The sequence below is a fragment of the Euleptes europaea genome, chromosome 3 (genome assembly GCF_029931775.1).
Source record: "Euleptes europaea isolate rEulEur1 chromosome 3, rEulEur1.hap1, whole genome shotgun sequence".
In the NCBI taxonomy this organism is placed as follows: Eukaryota; Metazoa; Chordata; class Lepidosauria; order Squamata; family Sphaerodactylidae; genus Euleptes; species Euleptes europaea.
The window spans coordinates 103,177,919-103,193,931 of NC_079314.1; the positions used below are offsets into that span (position 1 = coordinate 103,177,919).

The following is a 16,013-nucleotide window of genomic DNA, read 5'->3' on the forward strand; positions in this document are numbered from 1 at the left end:
CCCTAGTATTTGGAGGTCTCCCATCCAAATACTAGCCAAGGCCAACCCTGCCTAGCTTCTTAGATCTGACGAGATCTGGCCAGCCAGGAGCTATCAAGGTCAGGGCATAATGGGCTTCGGAAGTTTTAATTTTATTTAAGATTGCACAACTAAAATTGGATCCCAGCTGCTGTCCTCGGTGTTGACAATTGCTCATCACCACTACAGCCACAATGACCTCTAGTTTCCCTGTTCTTTTCTCCACCATATTCTTTTATTCTCTCATGGCTACCCTCTTTTGTTCTTCGGGGTTTCTCCAAGGTGATGCCTTCTCTTTAACTCCACCCTTGCCTCAAACTTGGCCTTTGCTTTATGTGCTGTGTCCCATGGAGTCTCCCAGAGATCCTCAGAGTTTGCAAGCCAGAGAGGCCTTGTCAGTGGAATAATTCAGTGTGGCCAAATGCGGATGCTGTGCTGACTCATCTCTTGCTTGCCTTTCAGGCTTTCCCGTTGAGCAGTGGGCCCTCCAAACACTGCCCAGATGGAGCTGCGGGATTATCAGTGGGAAGTCATTGAGCCTGCCCTAGAGGGCAAGAATATAATCATTTGGCTGCCAACAGGGGCCGGGAAGACCAGGGCAGCTGCATACATCTGTAAGAGGCACTTGGAGAGCCGAGATAGGAGCAAGGTCATTGTGTTGGTCAACACGGTAAGGACAAAGGGACGGTTGCGGGGTGACAAGAAGCCCTTCCCAGAAGATAAGGCTTCGGTGCCTTCTCTTGGGAGGGGTCTCACTTATTTGTTCTTCCTCGCTCTGCCAGGTGCCTCTCGTAGATCAGCACCTGAATAATGAGTTCAGCTTCCTAAAGAATCGTTCCCAGATAGCTGCCATCAGTGGGGAGAGCAGCCAGAGGCTGTTATTCTCAGAAGTAGTGAAGACCAACGATTTGATCATCTGCACAGCCCAAATCCTACAAAATGCCCTCCAAAGCCAAGAGGAGGAAATGCATGTGGATCTGCCAGGTGAGTGTCTGGTTAGGGTGTGTGGATGTGTGAAGTTTAACTCAGCCCAGTGGTAGAGGTTTGTGGTGGTAGAACATTTGCCTCTACAGTCCTTTGTGATTCAGGAGATGGTTGCATGGGACATGCCAAGGATTGAACCTGGGATTTCCCACATTCAAAGAAGATGCTCTACCACTGAACCTCAGGCCCTCCCCTGTACTATGGCCCTTTTGGAGAGGGGCTGTGGCTCAGTAGTAGAGCATCTGCTTTGCATGCAGAAGGTCCCAGGTTCAACCCTGGCATCTGCAGGTGTACATGTCCAATAACAAGTGTGTACATGTCCAATGATGAGAAAGACACCCTAGAAAGCCACTGCTAGTACCAGTAGACAATACTGACCTTGATAGACCAGTGACCTAACTCAATATAAGGTAGTTCCGTGTGTTTTATGTGACTGTAGGGGTGAAGGGATGAAAGCCCCATTAATTAAAATACTGTGTGTACACCAGCACTGGAACCAGAATGCATCTATTGCATATTGTAATTTCTTTTAATGTGAAATAGACAAGTTTTCCCTTTCTACTACTGCAGTTATGCTGCCCTTTCAAGGAGGGAAAAAACGGGACAAAATTAACAAAAACCTTTGTTCATTTCATCTAATCCCCCCTCCCCTGAAACTGTAATAGGACTAGCTACACCCCAGGAGTTTCTTCTCAGAGGGATAATATTTCAGAACCAATAATTACGGAGGAGCCGCCAATTACAGAGACAGGTTTAAAACTATCCCTGAGCATTTTGTTAAACAAAGAGTGGCTCACGTAAATTAGTTCAGGGATCCTTACAACAATCCTGCAAGGTAGGTCATACTGCAGATGGGAGGCTGAACAAGAAGGCCTTGCTTATCTGATCATAGGAAAGACGTGACTGAAACAGTCAACGTTCTGGCTAACCGTCCTAACCGCTATTCTCCACCAGCTCTTTTTAGGCATTACGTGATTTCTCTTAAGCTTTCCTCTGTAGCCAACTTCAGGGTGAGTTTTGGTTGTTTGTTTTAATCAGACCCTCAGGATTCGGAGTGGTGCGGCATTTTGCACTCCCTCCCTAGTTCAGTGCTTATCACATACCTTCCAGACCGCTGCTACCTCCTTGAGCTCTTCGTCCTCCGACCCTTGTTTTGTCCTGATAAGAAGTTAAAAAATTGCTTGGGGCAACTATTTTATAGAGCACGGACAAGCTCACCAGTTGCACGTCTGGGTCTCTTCCTTCTGTCATCACCTTGCAGATTTCTCCTTGCTGGTGATTGACGAGTGCCATCACACCCACAAGGACAGCACCTACAACAAGATCATGGAGGACTACCTGAAGCGCAAGATGAAAGGCCAGAACTTGCCACAGATTGTCGGGCTCACGGCCTCGTTGGGCACTGGAGGTGCCAATTCCTTGAAGGGAGCCCAAGAGCATATCTTACAGGTGAGGCCGATGGAAGATATTTGGTGCAGATGTTGGAGACACTTCCTTTAAAAAGTCTTTGCATGTATCTCTGGAGACTGCCCTGGCCCGCATGCTTGGGCCTTTTTTGCACAAAGAGTAGATGAGGGCTTGGATCCAGACTAGATGTTTTTATGCAGCTGCAATGATTTCTGACCATGGAACGCTGTTTGCCCTCTGCCCCTCTCCTGGCAGCCCCCCATGCCCCCAGAAATGTTGTTCTGGAGGTCCCCAAGAACAGAATTTTGGGGGTCATTTGGGTAGGGTTGCCAGCTCTGGGTTGGGAATTACCTGGAATTTTTCAGGGTGGAGCCTGAGGAGGGCGGGGTTTGGAGAGGGGAGGGACTTCAATGCCATAGAGCCCAGCGGCCAAAGCGGCCATTTTCTCCAGGTGAATTGATCTCTTATCACCTGGAGATCAATTGTAATAGCAGGAGATCTCCAGCCACCACCTGGCAATTGGCAACCCTACATTTTGGGCTGCCATGGGAGGGGGAGGCAGGAAAGTCACACTCCATGGGAGGGAAACACATGTGCCCATTAAAATGTTAGTCTGGATCCAACCTTAGCTTTTTTTAGAACGCAGGTGGGGAAATTCTGTGATGGAATGCTACATTCTTTGTGTATAGAAAACAAGATGCCAGTAAGAAGAGTTCAAGCAATTTCCAGGCATACCTGGAAGTGCCATAGCATGCTTGTGTTTTTCTCTTTTGACTACTCTCCCTTCTTAGGGAACTCCTTCCAGTGATATGAGGATGCTGAGTCTTATACCAGCCATGGCCTGTATCTCAAATGCTCATGTAATTGGCATTACCCTTTCCAGATTTGTGCCAACCTGGACACTGCCAAAATCATGTCCTCTGATAAATACAAGTTGTACCTTAACACTCATATCCCGCAATCCAGGAAGCAGTACGATGTGACTGAAGAACGGCCCCTGGTAAGTGCTTCCTAAAACTGCATGGTGAGTGACCTTGTTGAGTCTGTAGCCATGTTTGGAATCTTGAGAAGTAATAGAAGTCACACCAAAATGGCAGAAGAGGGGTGGGACCGGTCACAAAATGGCTGCCTCGAGGACTGTGTCCAGTCACACAGGAGATTCCAAGCCAAGCATCCTCCTACTGTTGTTTCCAAATAGTTGATGCTTCCTCAGCTCTTTTGAAGCACCACCTATTGATGCTTCCTCGGCTCCTCTGAAGCACCACCTATTCCGGTGAATGAGTTGATGCTTCCTCAGCTCTTCTGAAATATTTGAAGGGTTGTCATATAGAGGAGGGTGCCGAGTTGTTTTCTGTTGCTCCACAAGGTCGGACCAGAACCAACAGGTTGAAATTAAATCAAAAGAGTTTCCAACAGTTAAAGCGGTTCCTCTGTGGAACAGATTTCCTCAGGAGGTGGTAAGCTCTCCTTCCCTGGAGGTTTTTAAACAGAGGCTAGATGGCCATTTGTCAGCAATGCTGATTCTATGACCTGAGGCAGCTCATGAGAGGGAGGGCATCTTGGCCATCTTCTGGGCATGGGGTAGGGGTCACTGGGGGTGTGGGGGGTAGTTTGGAATTTCCTTCATTGTGCAGGGGGTTGGACTAGATGACCCTGGTGGTCCCTTCCAACTCTATGATTACACAATTCTATTAAGCACCATCTATTCTGGTGAAGTGAAAGAAAGCCTCTTCGCTTAGGGGGAGAAGCAAGTGGGCACCAGGAAGCACATTAGTGGGTGCCCTGGCACCCATGGACACCATTTTAAGTATCATTGTGTTAGAAGATTAGAGACGTGGTGGCATCCTGATGGGAAGGTGACTCGGGAGTGCTAAGCAACGTGCCACATGCCCATGTGATGTTTTAGAAAAGGCCTTGCCCTGATTTTTCCTTCCCAGGATCCCTTTGGTGCAGAGATCAAAGAGATCATGTCCCGGATCCATACTTACCTGGACAAGCCTGACTTGTCTACAGATTTTGGCACTCAGATATACGAGCAACGCATTGTGGAGCTTCAGAAAGAAGGTAATGATGCAGTGAAGGCTTTGCAGAACATTGATGTCAAGGGGTTATGTTTAGTTTCACATGTACTAGAAGTAGGTTATGTGTCTTTAAAATAAATGAACAGCTTTCCCCCTAATAGGGTGGGTTTCAGGTTGCTTCCTCATTGAGCTCTCCAGGGAAACTAGTTGCTGACCCATGAACACACATGAAGCTGACTTATACTGAATCAGACACTTGGCCCATCAAAGTCAGTGTTGTCTACTCTGTCCAGCAGCGGCTCTCCAGGGTCTCAGGCAGGGGTCTTTCACATCGCCTACTTGCCTAGTCCTTTTAACTGGAGATGCTGGGGGTTGAACCTGGGACCTTCTGCATGCCAAGCAGATGCTCTACCACTGAGCCACAGCCCCTCCCCATGCTAAAGATGTGAAAGCCAGTCCGAGAGGTTTATTTGTACCCGAAAGCCATACTTTCTGCACTAGATCATATCTCCGAGTGATCTTCAAAACCAGGGGTCCTCAAACTTTTTAAACAGGGGGCCAGTTCACTGTCCCTCAAACACTGTTGGGGGCCGGACTATAGTTTGAAAAAAATATGAACAAATTCCCATTCACACTGCACATACTGCTCAGCAGTAACGCACAAGCTCACTCACTAGCAAACACACACACACATACAAGCCCACTCACTAGCAGGCACACACACACTCTTTAATTAACAGGCATTTATACTATTAAAGGTGAAGGTTTCCCCTACACCACGCTCACCTCTGCAGCGTAACAAAGATATAGTTAGTATTTTGCTCTGGCTGGGTTTCATAGCGCCAGGAATGCATTGTTACAGGAACCTCCAGAACTGAAAGGGCACACAAAATCTCTCATGGTCGTCATCTGACTACAAAACCCCACTGATGTCACTCAGCAAAGAGAAACTGGCTATTCTTTTCCTACAGAAGAAAAGTGGGCAACTGGCCACCCTGTGCCACCAAATGTGGCATATATGCCTATATCTCGTAGGGCACACTACCAATGCCCAGGGAAGGGGCCAGCTGCCTGCTTAGGCTCAGTCCCCCCACTTAGGCTTTCCGCAAAATTTTCATTTCTGCAAAAGATACTGTGCAGTTTTCAGCGAGACGCCAAGAAAGGAGAACGGGGTGGGGGGGGGGGAAGAGAGGTAAAATTAGGACCGATTTAAAAAGGGAGAGGGAAAATAAGGATAAAAAAAGGTAAATTTAGGAGGGGAAGTGGAAAAGGTCAGTTTGAAGGAGAGGGCTGCAGGGCGGGTCACTAGTCTTGCAGGAGGTCGGCTTGATGCTTCCTGGGCATGCTGCTATATGGGCTTATTTATTTTTTAAAAAAATCTATCTCAGTGCGATCCTAGGGCCGCTCTCTAAATGCACATTTTCCCCAGCCAAATCCTCAAAAGTCGAAAATAAGCCCCTATGCAGAGTTTTTGAGAATTCAGATGGGGGAAAATGTTTATGCGTGGAAGGTTTTGCCTTGGATTTGCTGCTCTCGAGATGCACATTTCCCCCAGCCAAATCCTAAAAAGTCAAAAATAAGCCCCTATGCAGAGTTTTTGAGAATTCAGATGGGGGAAAATGTTTATGCATGGAAGGTTTTGCCTTGGATTTGCCGCTCTCTAGATGCACATTTTCCCCAGCCAAATCCTCAAAAGTCAAAAATAAGCCCCTATGCAGAGTTTTTGAGAATTCAGATGGGGGGGAAATGTTTATGCGTGGAAGGTTTTGCCTTGGATTTGCCGCTCTCTAGATGCACATTTCCCCTATCTGAATTTTCAAAACTCTGCATGGGGGCTTATTTTTGCCCATTTATGCACGGGAGGTTTTGCCTTGGATTTGCCCCTCTCTAGAGGCACATTTTCCCCATCTGAATGCTCAAAGCTCAACAATAAGCCCCCCCCCCAATGCAGAGTTTTGAGAATGCAAGATGGGGAAAATGTGCCTCTAGAGAGCGGCAAATCCAAGGCAAAACCTCCCGTGCATAATTGGCCGAGTTTGGCTTAGACAAGAGCAACTCCAGACAGGAGGCAGCGGGCTAAGCTCTACCGGGAGTCAATGCGGTTTACTCCTGAGTAGGTGCACTCGGGACCAGGCAAAGGAGGGAGGAGGCTAGATGTAGGGGAAGGGGTGGGGGGGAAGAGAGGAAGGCGGGTTGCCCCAGAGGCGAGCCAATGCCCCCCTTACAGGCTTGAGGTCCGGGTCAGCTGCCTCCGGCTTCTTCCCAAACCACCGGTGGCTGCAATTGGTGGCAGCCTCCTCAGCTCTTTCTTTTGGAGGGCTGGACGAAGGCAGGCAGGGAGGGAGGGAGGGGGAAAGGAGGAGGAGACGGTGACGGCCGCCTCAGGTCACAAGATAGTGCCCAAGCGGAGCCGGTCGGAGGCCATCCCCGCATGGAGGGCCGCTTCAAACTACTGCTCCCAGCATGCAGCGGGAGAGGAAACAGGCTTTCTCCCCCTCCTGTGTCCATCCAGAGGCGGGCCGCGCTGCATCATGGGGCTCGTAGTTCCTGGTGGGGAGGCGCAGCGCTGGTTTTTGGCCCGGCCTGAGGGGCCGGGTTGAGGACCCTGAGGGGCCGGATCCGGCCCGCGGGCCGTAGTTTGAGGACCCCTGTTCAAAACCATCGATAGTCATCTTCTGCTTATGTGTGCATATCTTGCCCCTGGAAGACAACAGTCCATGAACGAGAGACGATCTTTAAGGTGTGAAAGGATTGAGAGAAAAGGTAATCTGACTGATAGCAGTGATGACCTCTCGTATCTGCTGTGTTCTCAGGAGCGGAAGGATTCTGCCGAAAGACTCGAGTGTGCGCCTTGCACCTGCGTAAATACAATGATGCCCTGCTGATCAATGAGTCTGTGCGTATGATCGATGCCTTCCAAACTCTGGAGGAGTTTTACCTACTGGAGAGAGCTACAAAGGAGCTACAGGATCTAACTGAGCGCTTCCTGGTTCAGATCTTTGACCGTAAGCGGGACTGTATTGGGAATGGTGGCAGCATCACTTCTGGGCCTTTTGGATGAGATAAAAGATGGGAATGTTGGTAAGGGAGAAGTCTCCAACAATGGTTGGCGCATGAATGGAGAGCTTCAAGGGAAGACTCTCGTACTACCTGGTGCACATTACACAGTGACTTCAATATTTATTTATTTATTGGGCAGGTTTCTATAACCCCTCTCCAGATTCCTGCTTAAGGCAGCTTGCCATTAAAATAATAAATTATCAGGATAAAAATAAACAAACCATTAAAATAAGCCCAGGGACATAAAACTATCCATAAAACGGACCTCAGACCCAAAGCGGAACATAAAACAGCTGGAAAGATAAAATGCCTCATTAAAAAGCCTGGGTAAAAGAGAAACATTTTGACTTGGCATTGAAAAGACCTCAAGAGAGGAGGGCATTCCAAAGGCAAGGTGCCGCCACAGCAAATGCCATGTCTTTAGTCACCACCTGCCTCACCTTTGAAGGTGGGGATGCAGAATGCAGGTCTTGGAAGACAAATGGCAACTGGCGGGCTGGACAGTACGGGAGGAGATGGTCCTTCGAACACCTTGATGTAAAGCCTTGTAGTGCGTTGGAGATAAGGACCAGCGCTTTGAATTGTGCCCAGAAACAAATGATTAAGAGTGGTCAGCTATCTCAGTTAACTCCACATGTGTCAGAAGTGATGCCAGAACATATCAGTGGTGTTGCATCAACGATGGCCTGTTTACACACTCATATTACCGCTTGATCTTATAGTCATCAATTGATGAAAACGCAGGCACAAATCAGCCCTGGGAGCATTTCAGTTCATTATGAGCAAATTAATTGATCTTCCTATCTTTAAAAGAAGAGTTGGTTTTTATATGCCAATTTTCTCTACCTTTTAAAGAAAATCAAAGCGGCTTACAATCACCTTCCCTTCCCCACAACAGACACCCCGTGAAGTAGGTAGGGCTGAGAGAGCTCTGAGAGAACTGTGACTAGCCCAAGGTCACCCAGCAGGCTTCATGTGTAGGAGTGAGGAAACCAACCCAGTTCACCAGATTCGAGTCCACCACTCCTAACCTGTACACCACACTGGCTTTACAGTTGTGTGTGAATGCATGGAAAGTCAACTGCTCTCCACATACTTGCGCTTGCTCCCAAGGCATTGGGGATGGGGAGAGACATGAGAAAGGGGCTGTGGCATCTCCTCCCACCACAGTTCCCTGCTACATCTTGTCTTTCAGGGAACAAGGAGCACCTCTTGGCCCTAGCGAAAGACGCGCGCTATGAGAACCCCAAACTTGACAAACTGCAACAAGTCCTCCAGAACCAGTTCCGAGGAGACGGTGGCTCACGGGGCATTGTGTTTGTCCGGACACGCCAAGGCGCTCATTCCCTATACCAGTGGGTACTGGATAATGTTGATCTGCAACAACAAGGAATCAAGGCTGCTGTCCTGACTGGGGCCGGGTACAGCAGCCAGGCCAAACACATGACCCAGGTAAGGCTTAGGTTTGTGTTCCTGTTGCGCGAGGGCCAGAGAGACTGGTGATGGACACTATTTTGTTTTATGTATTTACTTCATTTATAGTTCGCCTTTCTCACTGAAGCTCAAGGTGGATTACAGATACACAGGTTCTAAGCCACGAAGGGCTTTTTGGGCATGGCCTTTCTTATATTCTTATGTTCTTATGAAAGACCTCTCCATAAGATTCTGACATTGGCTATACTGACTTTGATGGACCAGTGGTGTGATTCAGTAAAGGGCAGCTTCACGTGTTCAAGAGATTAGGAAATGTAGCCCATTAAAACTGGTAGTATAAATAGGATAACTATTGTAAAGTTCTCTGCTGCACCATTAAAATGAGGTGGTAGCCCCCAATCCACCTTTCTCCCCAGTGCTCTAGAAATGTTTGTCTTCACCTATTTTCCATGTCTTTGTTGCCCAAACCCCAGAATTCATTTATTTTAATATTTCTAAACTGCCTTCTTCCCCACTTGGGAGGAGGAGATCCTCAAGGTGGATCACCAGATCAAATTTTAAAAATGGAAAAGTAAACCTTAAATCAACACAATCATGTAAAAAGAACAACCCAATTTCCCCAAAGAATTGGTACTGCAAATCCAGTAGGAAGTCAACCTAAAGGCTCTCAAAGCTTGGTAAAACCAGTTTTGTCTTCTGAAAGTCCCAATAGAATTTGACCTTGTAGGCCTCCCTGGGGAGAGAATTCCATGAGGAATGGGCCACCTTAAAGACCTTTGGATCATGAGCCTTGTGTTTGGGGATGAGAGAGGGGGAAATACTTTTACCCTAAGATCTGAATAAGCTTTTACATCCAGACCTCATCATGAGTGTTTCTTCCAGCATGATCAGCAAGATGTCATCCACCGTTTCCGCAAGGGGGAGCTCAATCTGCTGTTCTCCACCAGCGTGGCTGAAGAGGGACTGGACGTCCCTGAGTGCAGTATCGTGGTCCGCTACGGGCTGATGACCAACGAGATTGCCATGATGCAGGTCAGTCATCTCTACCCTCTTGGAGGCCTGACTTTGTTGGATTTCACTTAGTCCTCTGTCGTAGAAAGTCAGGTAGTGATCAATAGGTCTTCAGAGGAAATAGTGTTGGAATTTTGAGTCACCAAGAGCAAGGTGGAAGGTTATTAGGACTGGTGAAGGTGGGCTGGAGTGTCTAGGGATGGACTCCCATGATCCTGTTTGCTTCTCTTTAGGCCAGAGGCCGCGCCCGCGCCCCCAACAGTATCTGCTCAGTCTTGGCCAAGGCCAACAGCAAGGAGGTGGCCCGTGAACGGCTCAATGAGAAACTAGAAGTCCTGATGGAGCAAGCTATTAAGTGGGTGCAGCAGATGCCTCCGAGGGAATACACTGAGACGGTAAGAGGATCTCCTAGAAAAGCAACACTTCAGGAGGTGATAGAAGATTCACAGAGGAGTGGCAAAGGTCATTATGGAGTGAATATTGCTGCTATTTATACTACCAGTATTGGAAAGGGCACTGATGAAAGAGGGGAAAATGCAACTGCTATAAATTTAGAGCTAAATTGCACATGTATCATTTTACAGAATGTAGGGGAGAATCAGTTTTGAATATTCTCTGCAGTCAGAAATGGAGCAAATGAGGGGGTTAAGCTAGGGTACCTGTTCATGAAATGTTAGCTTTCTGCATACAGGATTTGTTTTTTAAAAAACTCGTATGAGACAACTTGCTAGCAAGTGACTTCCCTACCTATATTCGGAAGTCGAACTGTCAAATACATAAAGTTTTACAAGTGAGCTGCTATTATTCCAACTTCATTGAAGGAGGACAGTGGCGGAGAGTGACTTGCTCCAGAGACTGATAACAACTGAAGTGGGTGTTAAATCGTATTCACTGGGCAATGCTGTCTCTCAACAATGAAAACAGATAGTTCTGAGCGCATGGAGACTACAGGTTAATAGATGACTTCATATGAAGTTTCTGCCTTTTCCTGTGGATGGGATAGAAGGAGAAGTGGGAAGTGTTCATCTAGTAAAGATGAACAGGGCCTCTTGAGCAGAGGGAAGCATGGATGCTTTAAAACCAAACTGTGTCTCCTGGAAATGCAAAATACACCCCCACACACACACAAACACACTGCACACCTTCTACCTCCCCTTTCCTAGATGCCCCAGGCTATCTAATCTTGTCAGATCTCAGAAGCTAAGCAGGACCAGCCCTGGTTAGTACTTGGATGGGAGACCACCAAGGAAATCCATGGTCGCTACACAGAGGCAGGCAATGGCAAACCACTTCTGAACATCTCTTGCCTTGAAAACCATACAAGCTGACCATAAGTTGGCTGCGACTTGATAGCACTTGATATCACAACTTCTTCCTTCCAACAGATTGAGATGCTTCAGCGAGAGGCTGTGATCAGCCGCATGATGCGTAATATTGAAATCGAGAATCGGCGCCGGCTACATGATCCAGACTTCGTGCGTCTCTACTGCATCAACTGCAACGAGGCCGTCTGCCACGGCTCCGACCTGCGCACAATAGAGAAAACTCACCATGTAAATATCAACCCCAACTTCAGGTGAGGCAGGGCGAAAAGACCAGAAATATCATCCTTTTGGGCTGTCCAGTTTGCTTCCCAATGGCCTGCAAGGAGGCAGAGGGGGAGATCCTGTTGTATGAAGCGTGTGCATGTAGCCATTTTGAGCCTCACTCTGGCTGAGGGCTCTGCATCCAACAGCTTTCTTCTTCCCAGTGTACACAATGTACAGCATAAAACCGTAGAAAAGGGACTTTGCTTTAGCACCTTCTCTCCATCACCTTTGAATAAAAGGAGTTATTTCAACAGATCCACTAGTCTCAGTGCAGTTTGAGTCCTTAGAGGCTTTAGCAATACCTAAGACAGTTAATGGTCACGTTATGAGAAGACAAGAGTCATTGGAAAAGACAATCATCCTAGGAAAAGTTGAAGGCAGCAGGAAAAGAGGAAGACCCAAAAGAGATGGATTGACTCTATAAAGGAAGCCACGGCCCTCACTTTGCAAGACCTGAGCAAGAGTGTTAAAGACAGGATGTTTTGGAGGACATTGATTCATAGGGTCGCCATGAGTCGGAAGCGACTTGATGGCACTTAACACACACACAAGACAGTTAAGAGTTGCCTTCTGAATCAACTGAAAGTTCATGGAGTTCTGCAGACAGCCTGATGCCTCTGGCAAGGTCACATAATCAGTATAAAATTGGCTTTTCTGCTTTGTTTTCCTCATCATCTGATCTCAAGGGTACAAAACTGCTATTGTATGCAAACGTTTGATCTAATCGTAATGGCTAACAGCCATTTGGTAGGAGTGCCTACCAGTAACTTGTTTGTCCCTTTCTAAAATGCAGTTAAGCTGATGTCCATCACCGTATTCTGACAATTCCCTAAATGAAGAAGAGCTGGTTTTTATATGCCGACTTTCTCTACCTTTTAAGGCGTCTCAAAGCGGCTTGCAAATTCCTTCCCTTTCCTCACAACAGACACCTTGTGAGGCAGGTGAGGACAAGAGTTCAGAGAACTGATTAGCCCAAGGTCACCCAGCAGGCTTCATGTGTAGGAGTGGGGAAACCAACCCAGTTTACCAGATTAGAGTTCACCATTCATGGAGGAGTGGGGAATCAAATCCGGTTTTCCAGATGAGGCCACCGCTCTTAACCACTACATCACGCTGGTATATGATGATGTATGAGTGTACTGGGAGGTAGGAGTCTGGAGTGGGAAGTGAGTTTGCATATGTAATGTCTACGATGTAGGATTCAACAGAAGGATGCCATGCAGGGCTGGCTATGTAGCCAAGCTATCCAAGCAACTGCTTATGACAGTGCATTGAGGAGGGTGTTGACACACGCCAAGGGATCAATTCCCTCCTGCCTATTAGCAGAATGGGAACCAACTGGCATTATCTCCACTGCCAATTTGGTCCAAGTTGAGCCCCTGCATCAAAACCCTGTGACATCCCTTTTCTCCATATGCCCATATGTACCCACCCCCAACCTGGATTTCGAATGAGCAAGTGGTGCTCTAGCTCGATTCATGTGGATTTAGAGCTGTGTCAGGAGTACGTTGTTATGATTTCAGATCTTGTGCCAAATAAAGTGGTGGTGTTGTTCATCCTTAAACAGACTGTACTACAGAAAGTCACCTAACGCTGTGGAGATTCCTCGTAACTTCAGGGACTGGAAGCCAGGCTGCTCCATTAGCTGCAATAAATGTGGGCAGGTAAGTACCCCTGAGCCTTAAGACCTGGAATAATGCATAATTAATTCCTTGTGTAGATAAGACAAAGGTGAGCATATTTCAGTGGCTTTATTTGAGAAACATTGTTGGGTGGAGAAGAACAGATTGGGAATGGTGGGAGCAGTGCAATTGGGGCCAAGGAGAGTGGAATCAGCCTGACATCCAGTTCACCTATCCTCATGATTCCACTTATTCCCTTAGGACAAACTTCCCCCATATTTTTGGTCACTAAATTCTAGACATTTGGGCATCTCAGCACTTTCCAAGAATCACCAGATCCTAAGATGGAGGCTACATCTGCATCGCAGGGACAGTTATAGATATTTCTCCTTGTAAAGTGGGCCCTGATGAGCAATTTGTTTTCCGTGTTCTTTTCCACTGATATAACTAAGGGCCAATGGATTTGGCGGAGAGGACATGGGGTATGCGGAATTATCACCAGAATAGGTGAAGGAAGCACAGTGGCCAATGTGCCACACCATGAATCATGAGTCCCCGCCCCAATAAATGGTCTTAACTCTTAAAGGGAAGTCTTCTACTACCCTTCACATTGTGACTGGGACAAGTTTATTCACATAACCAGGGGAGCCTGGGATGCTTTGAGGGAAACTTTTGTCACTGCATCTCACTGTGGGTCCTAGGAGTCATGAGATAAGTAAGAACTTGCACAGAAGAGGAAGAGTTGGTTTTTATATGCCAACTCTCTCTACCATTTAAGGGAGAATCAAACTGGCTTACAATCACCTTCCCTCCCCCTCCCCACAACAGACACCCTGTGAGGTAGGTGAGGCTGAGAGAGCTCTTAATAGAACTGTGACTAGCCCAAGGTCACCCAGCTAGCTTCGTGTGTAGGAGTGGGGAAACAAATCCAGTTCACCAGATTAGCCTCTGCTGCTCATGTGGAGGAGTGGGGAATCAAACCCGGTTCTCCAGATCAGATTCCACCACTCCAAACTCATTGTTCCGTATTTGTAGCCTACAATCCGGTAGAGTTAAGCATACTCAAGTCACTTTATTTCAGCAGCCTTGAACTCATTTAATTTTGTGTTAGAGTATGGCCCTATAAATACGCCAGATAAATCAACCGTAGCCCCTTCCTCCTTAACCTTATTCAAGTTCCTGCTGGAGAATCGTTAGTAATTTTGGGAAAGTGTGAGATTATCCTCAAGGAACTAACCTTTTAAAATCCTGGGTTATTCTTCTGAAGAACCTTTTGTGGTCATCTCTATCATTTGACAGGGTTTTATGGATGTCCCATTAGATTTAACTCTCTGCCAGGGATACAGTTGTCTTTTTACCACTTCCATAAACATGTTTTTTAAAAACACCCTTAAACTGTTGACTTGTCCACTGTTGACATGGACTAAATGTGATGCTGTTTTCAGATCAAGGGGAATTCTGATAATCTAAGATCACTGGCTTTATACACACAGGACTGGGGAATGGAAATGATCTACCGAGCAGTCACCCTGCCGATGCTTGCTGTTAAAAATTTTGTGGTGGAAAGCCCAAATGATAGAAGGACCTATAAGCAGTGGAGCAAAGTTACTTTTGCCATTGAGGAGTTTGACTATAGCCAATATTGTGAAACCAACTTTGGCCTGGACGATTAACGCTTAAAGAAGAAAAAGAAAACTTTTACGTGCACTCCATTGGATGTGATTTTCTACATTAGCTGGCATTGTTTAGACATGACTTTTCAGCTCCTTGTGATGTAGTTGGGGCTGAGAGAGTTTGGAGAGAACTGTGACTAGCCCAAGGTCTCCCAGAAGGCTTCACATAGAGGAGTGGGGAATCAAACCCGGTTCTCCAGATTAGAGTCTGCCGCTCTTAACCACTACACCATGCTGGCTTTCTGTGGAGTCAGTGTGGCCTGTGAGTTGAGCCTTGGATCTGGGAGACCTGGGTTCAAGTCCTACCTCTGCCATGGATCCATGCTTTGGGCGCTTTCACACATGCTGAATAATGCACTTTCAACCTACTTTCAATGCAAACAGAGCGCAAGCGTGATGCGGGAGCGACGTTTTCTGACTTAAGTGTTGGAAACAAGAGGTTCAAGCACTTTGCTCAGCCATGGAGTTCTCTGACTGGCTTGTTCTCCCGGCAGCCCAAATAGCCCAGATTAGCCCAGTCTTGTCAGAGCTGGGAGAGCAACTGCAACCCCAAATGCTTCAGTTTAAACCACATCTGGCAAAAAAACTTTCTTCCATCCCAATTCAGATTGGCAAGAATTCCTTCGTGCTTATGCACTTGTCGACATTTTAAGTTCAAATCACTTTTTAGTAGGCCTGTGAGTTTGCTTCTAGGATCCTGTGCAAATCTGTGAACATGCAGTTTTTCCCCCACTGTTCCAGCTAGTTTAGTTTTCAGCCTTGAGAAGCATAATGTATGAATCAACGGCGCTATGCCCAGAAAATATCCCAGCACAAACAGAACAGAGTTTGCAACAATTATTCTTTGGAATGCTCAAAGGTGACTTGCATCATGCCTTTAGATGATTTAATAAAGTTATTCATGTAATTATGTCTATATAAGATAGTCTCACCACAACTTTGATTTGTTTTCAAATGCAAGCTAGGTAGGAGAAGGGAATGACATGTATAATTTAATTTACATATGCCAGTGCTTTCTGTTTAATTGTGATCAGCTCCAGAATAATTAACTGATTTTAAATAAAGTTTTAAATAAAAGATAACATTGAGTGATTCTTGGCTGGGAGACAAAGTTTTTCCCATGATCATTGTTTAATTTCACTGTATAAAAATCTTTTGAGAGGTGCTCAGATCTGAAAGTTGGCAAGTACCTGA

General features: G+C 46.6%; 1 protein-coding gene across 1 annotated transcript; it reads left to right on the forward strand.

Annotated features, from left to right (window-relative positions):
• Positions 1 to 483: 483 nt before the first annotated feature.
• Positions 484 to 14,819, forward strand: DHX58 (DExH-box helicase 58). The gene is made up of 12 exons (XM_056846583.1): positions 484 to 688; positions 801 to 1,002; positions 2,264 to 2,451; positions 3,293 to 3,409; positions 4,347 to 4,473; positions 7,244 to 7,435; positions 8,686 to 8,942; positions 9,807 to 9,956; positions 10,169 to 10,330; positions 11,321 to 11,511; positions 13,092 to 13,188; positions 14,640 to 14,819. The coding sequence occupies exons 1-12, from the start codon at positions 521 to 523 to the stop codon at positions 14,817 to 14,819; spliced, it is 2,031 nt and encodes a 676-aa protein (XP_056702561.1). The 5' UTR covers positions 484 to 520.
• Positions 14,820 to 16,013: the final 1,194 nt, after the last annotated feature.

Bases quoted from the DNA above. Each gene is read 5' to 3' on its own strand.
- DHX58 (XM_056846583.1), top strand. From the start codon at position 521: ATGGAGCTGCGGGATTATCAGTGGGAAGTCATTGAGCCTGCCCTAGAG. The intron at 7,436-8,685 runs GTAAGCGGGACT...CTTGTCTTTCAG, and splicing joins CCTGGTTCAGATCTTTGACC to GGAACAAGGAGCACCTCTTG. The intron at 10,331-11,320 runs GTAAGAGGATCT...TCCTTCCAACAG, and splicing joins CGAGGGAATACACTGAGACG to ATTGAGATGCTTCAGCGAGA.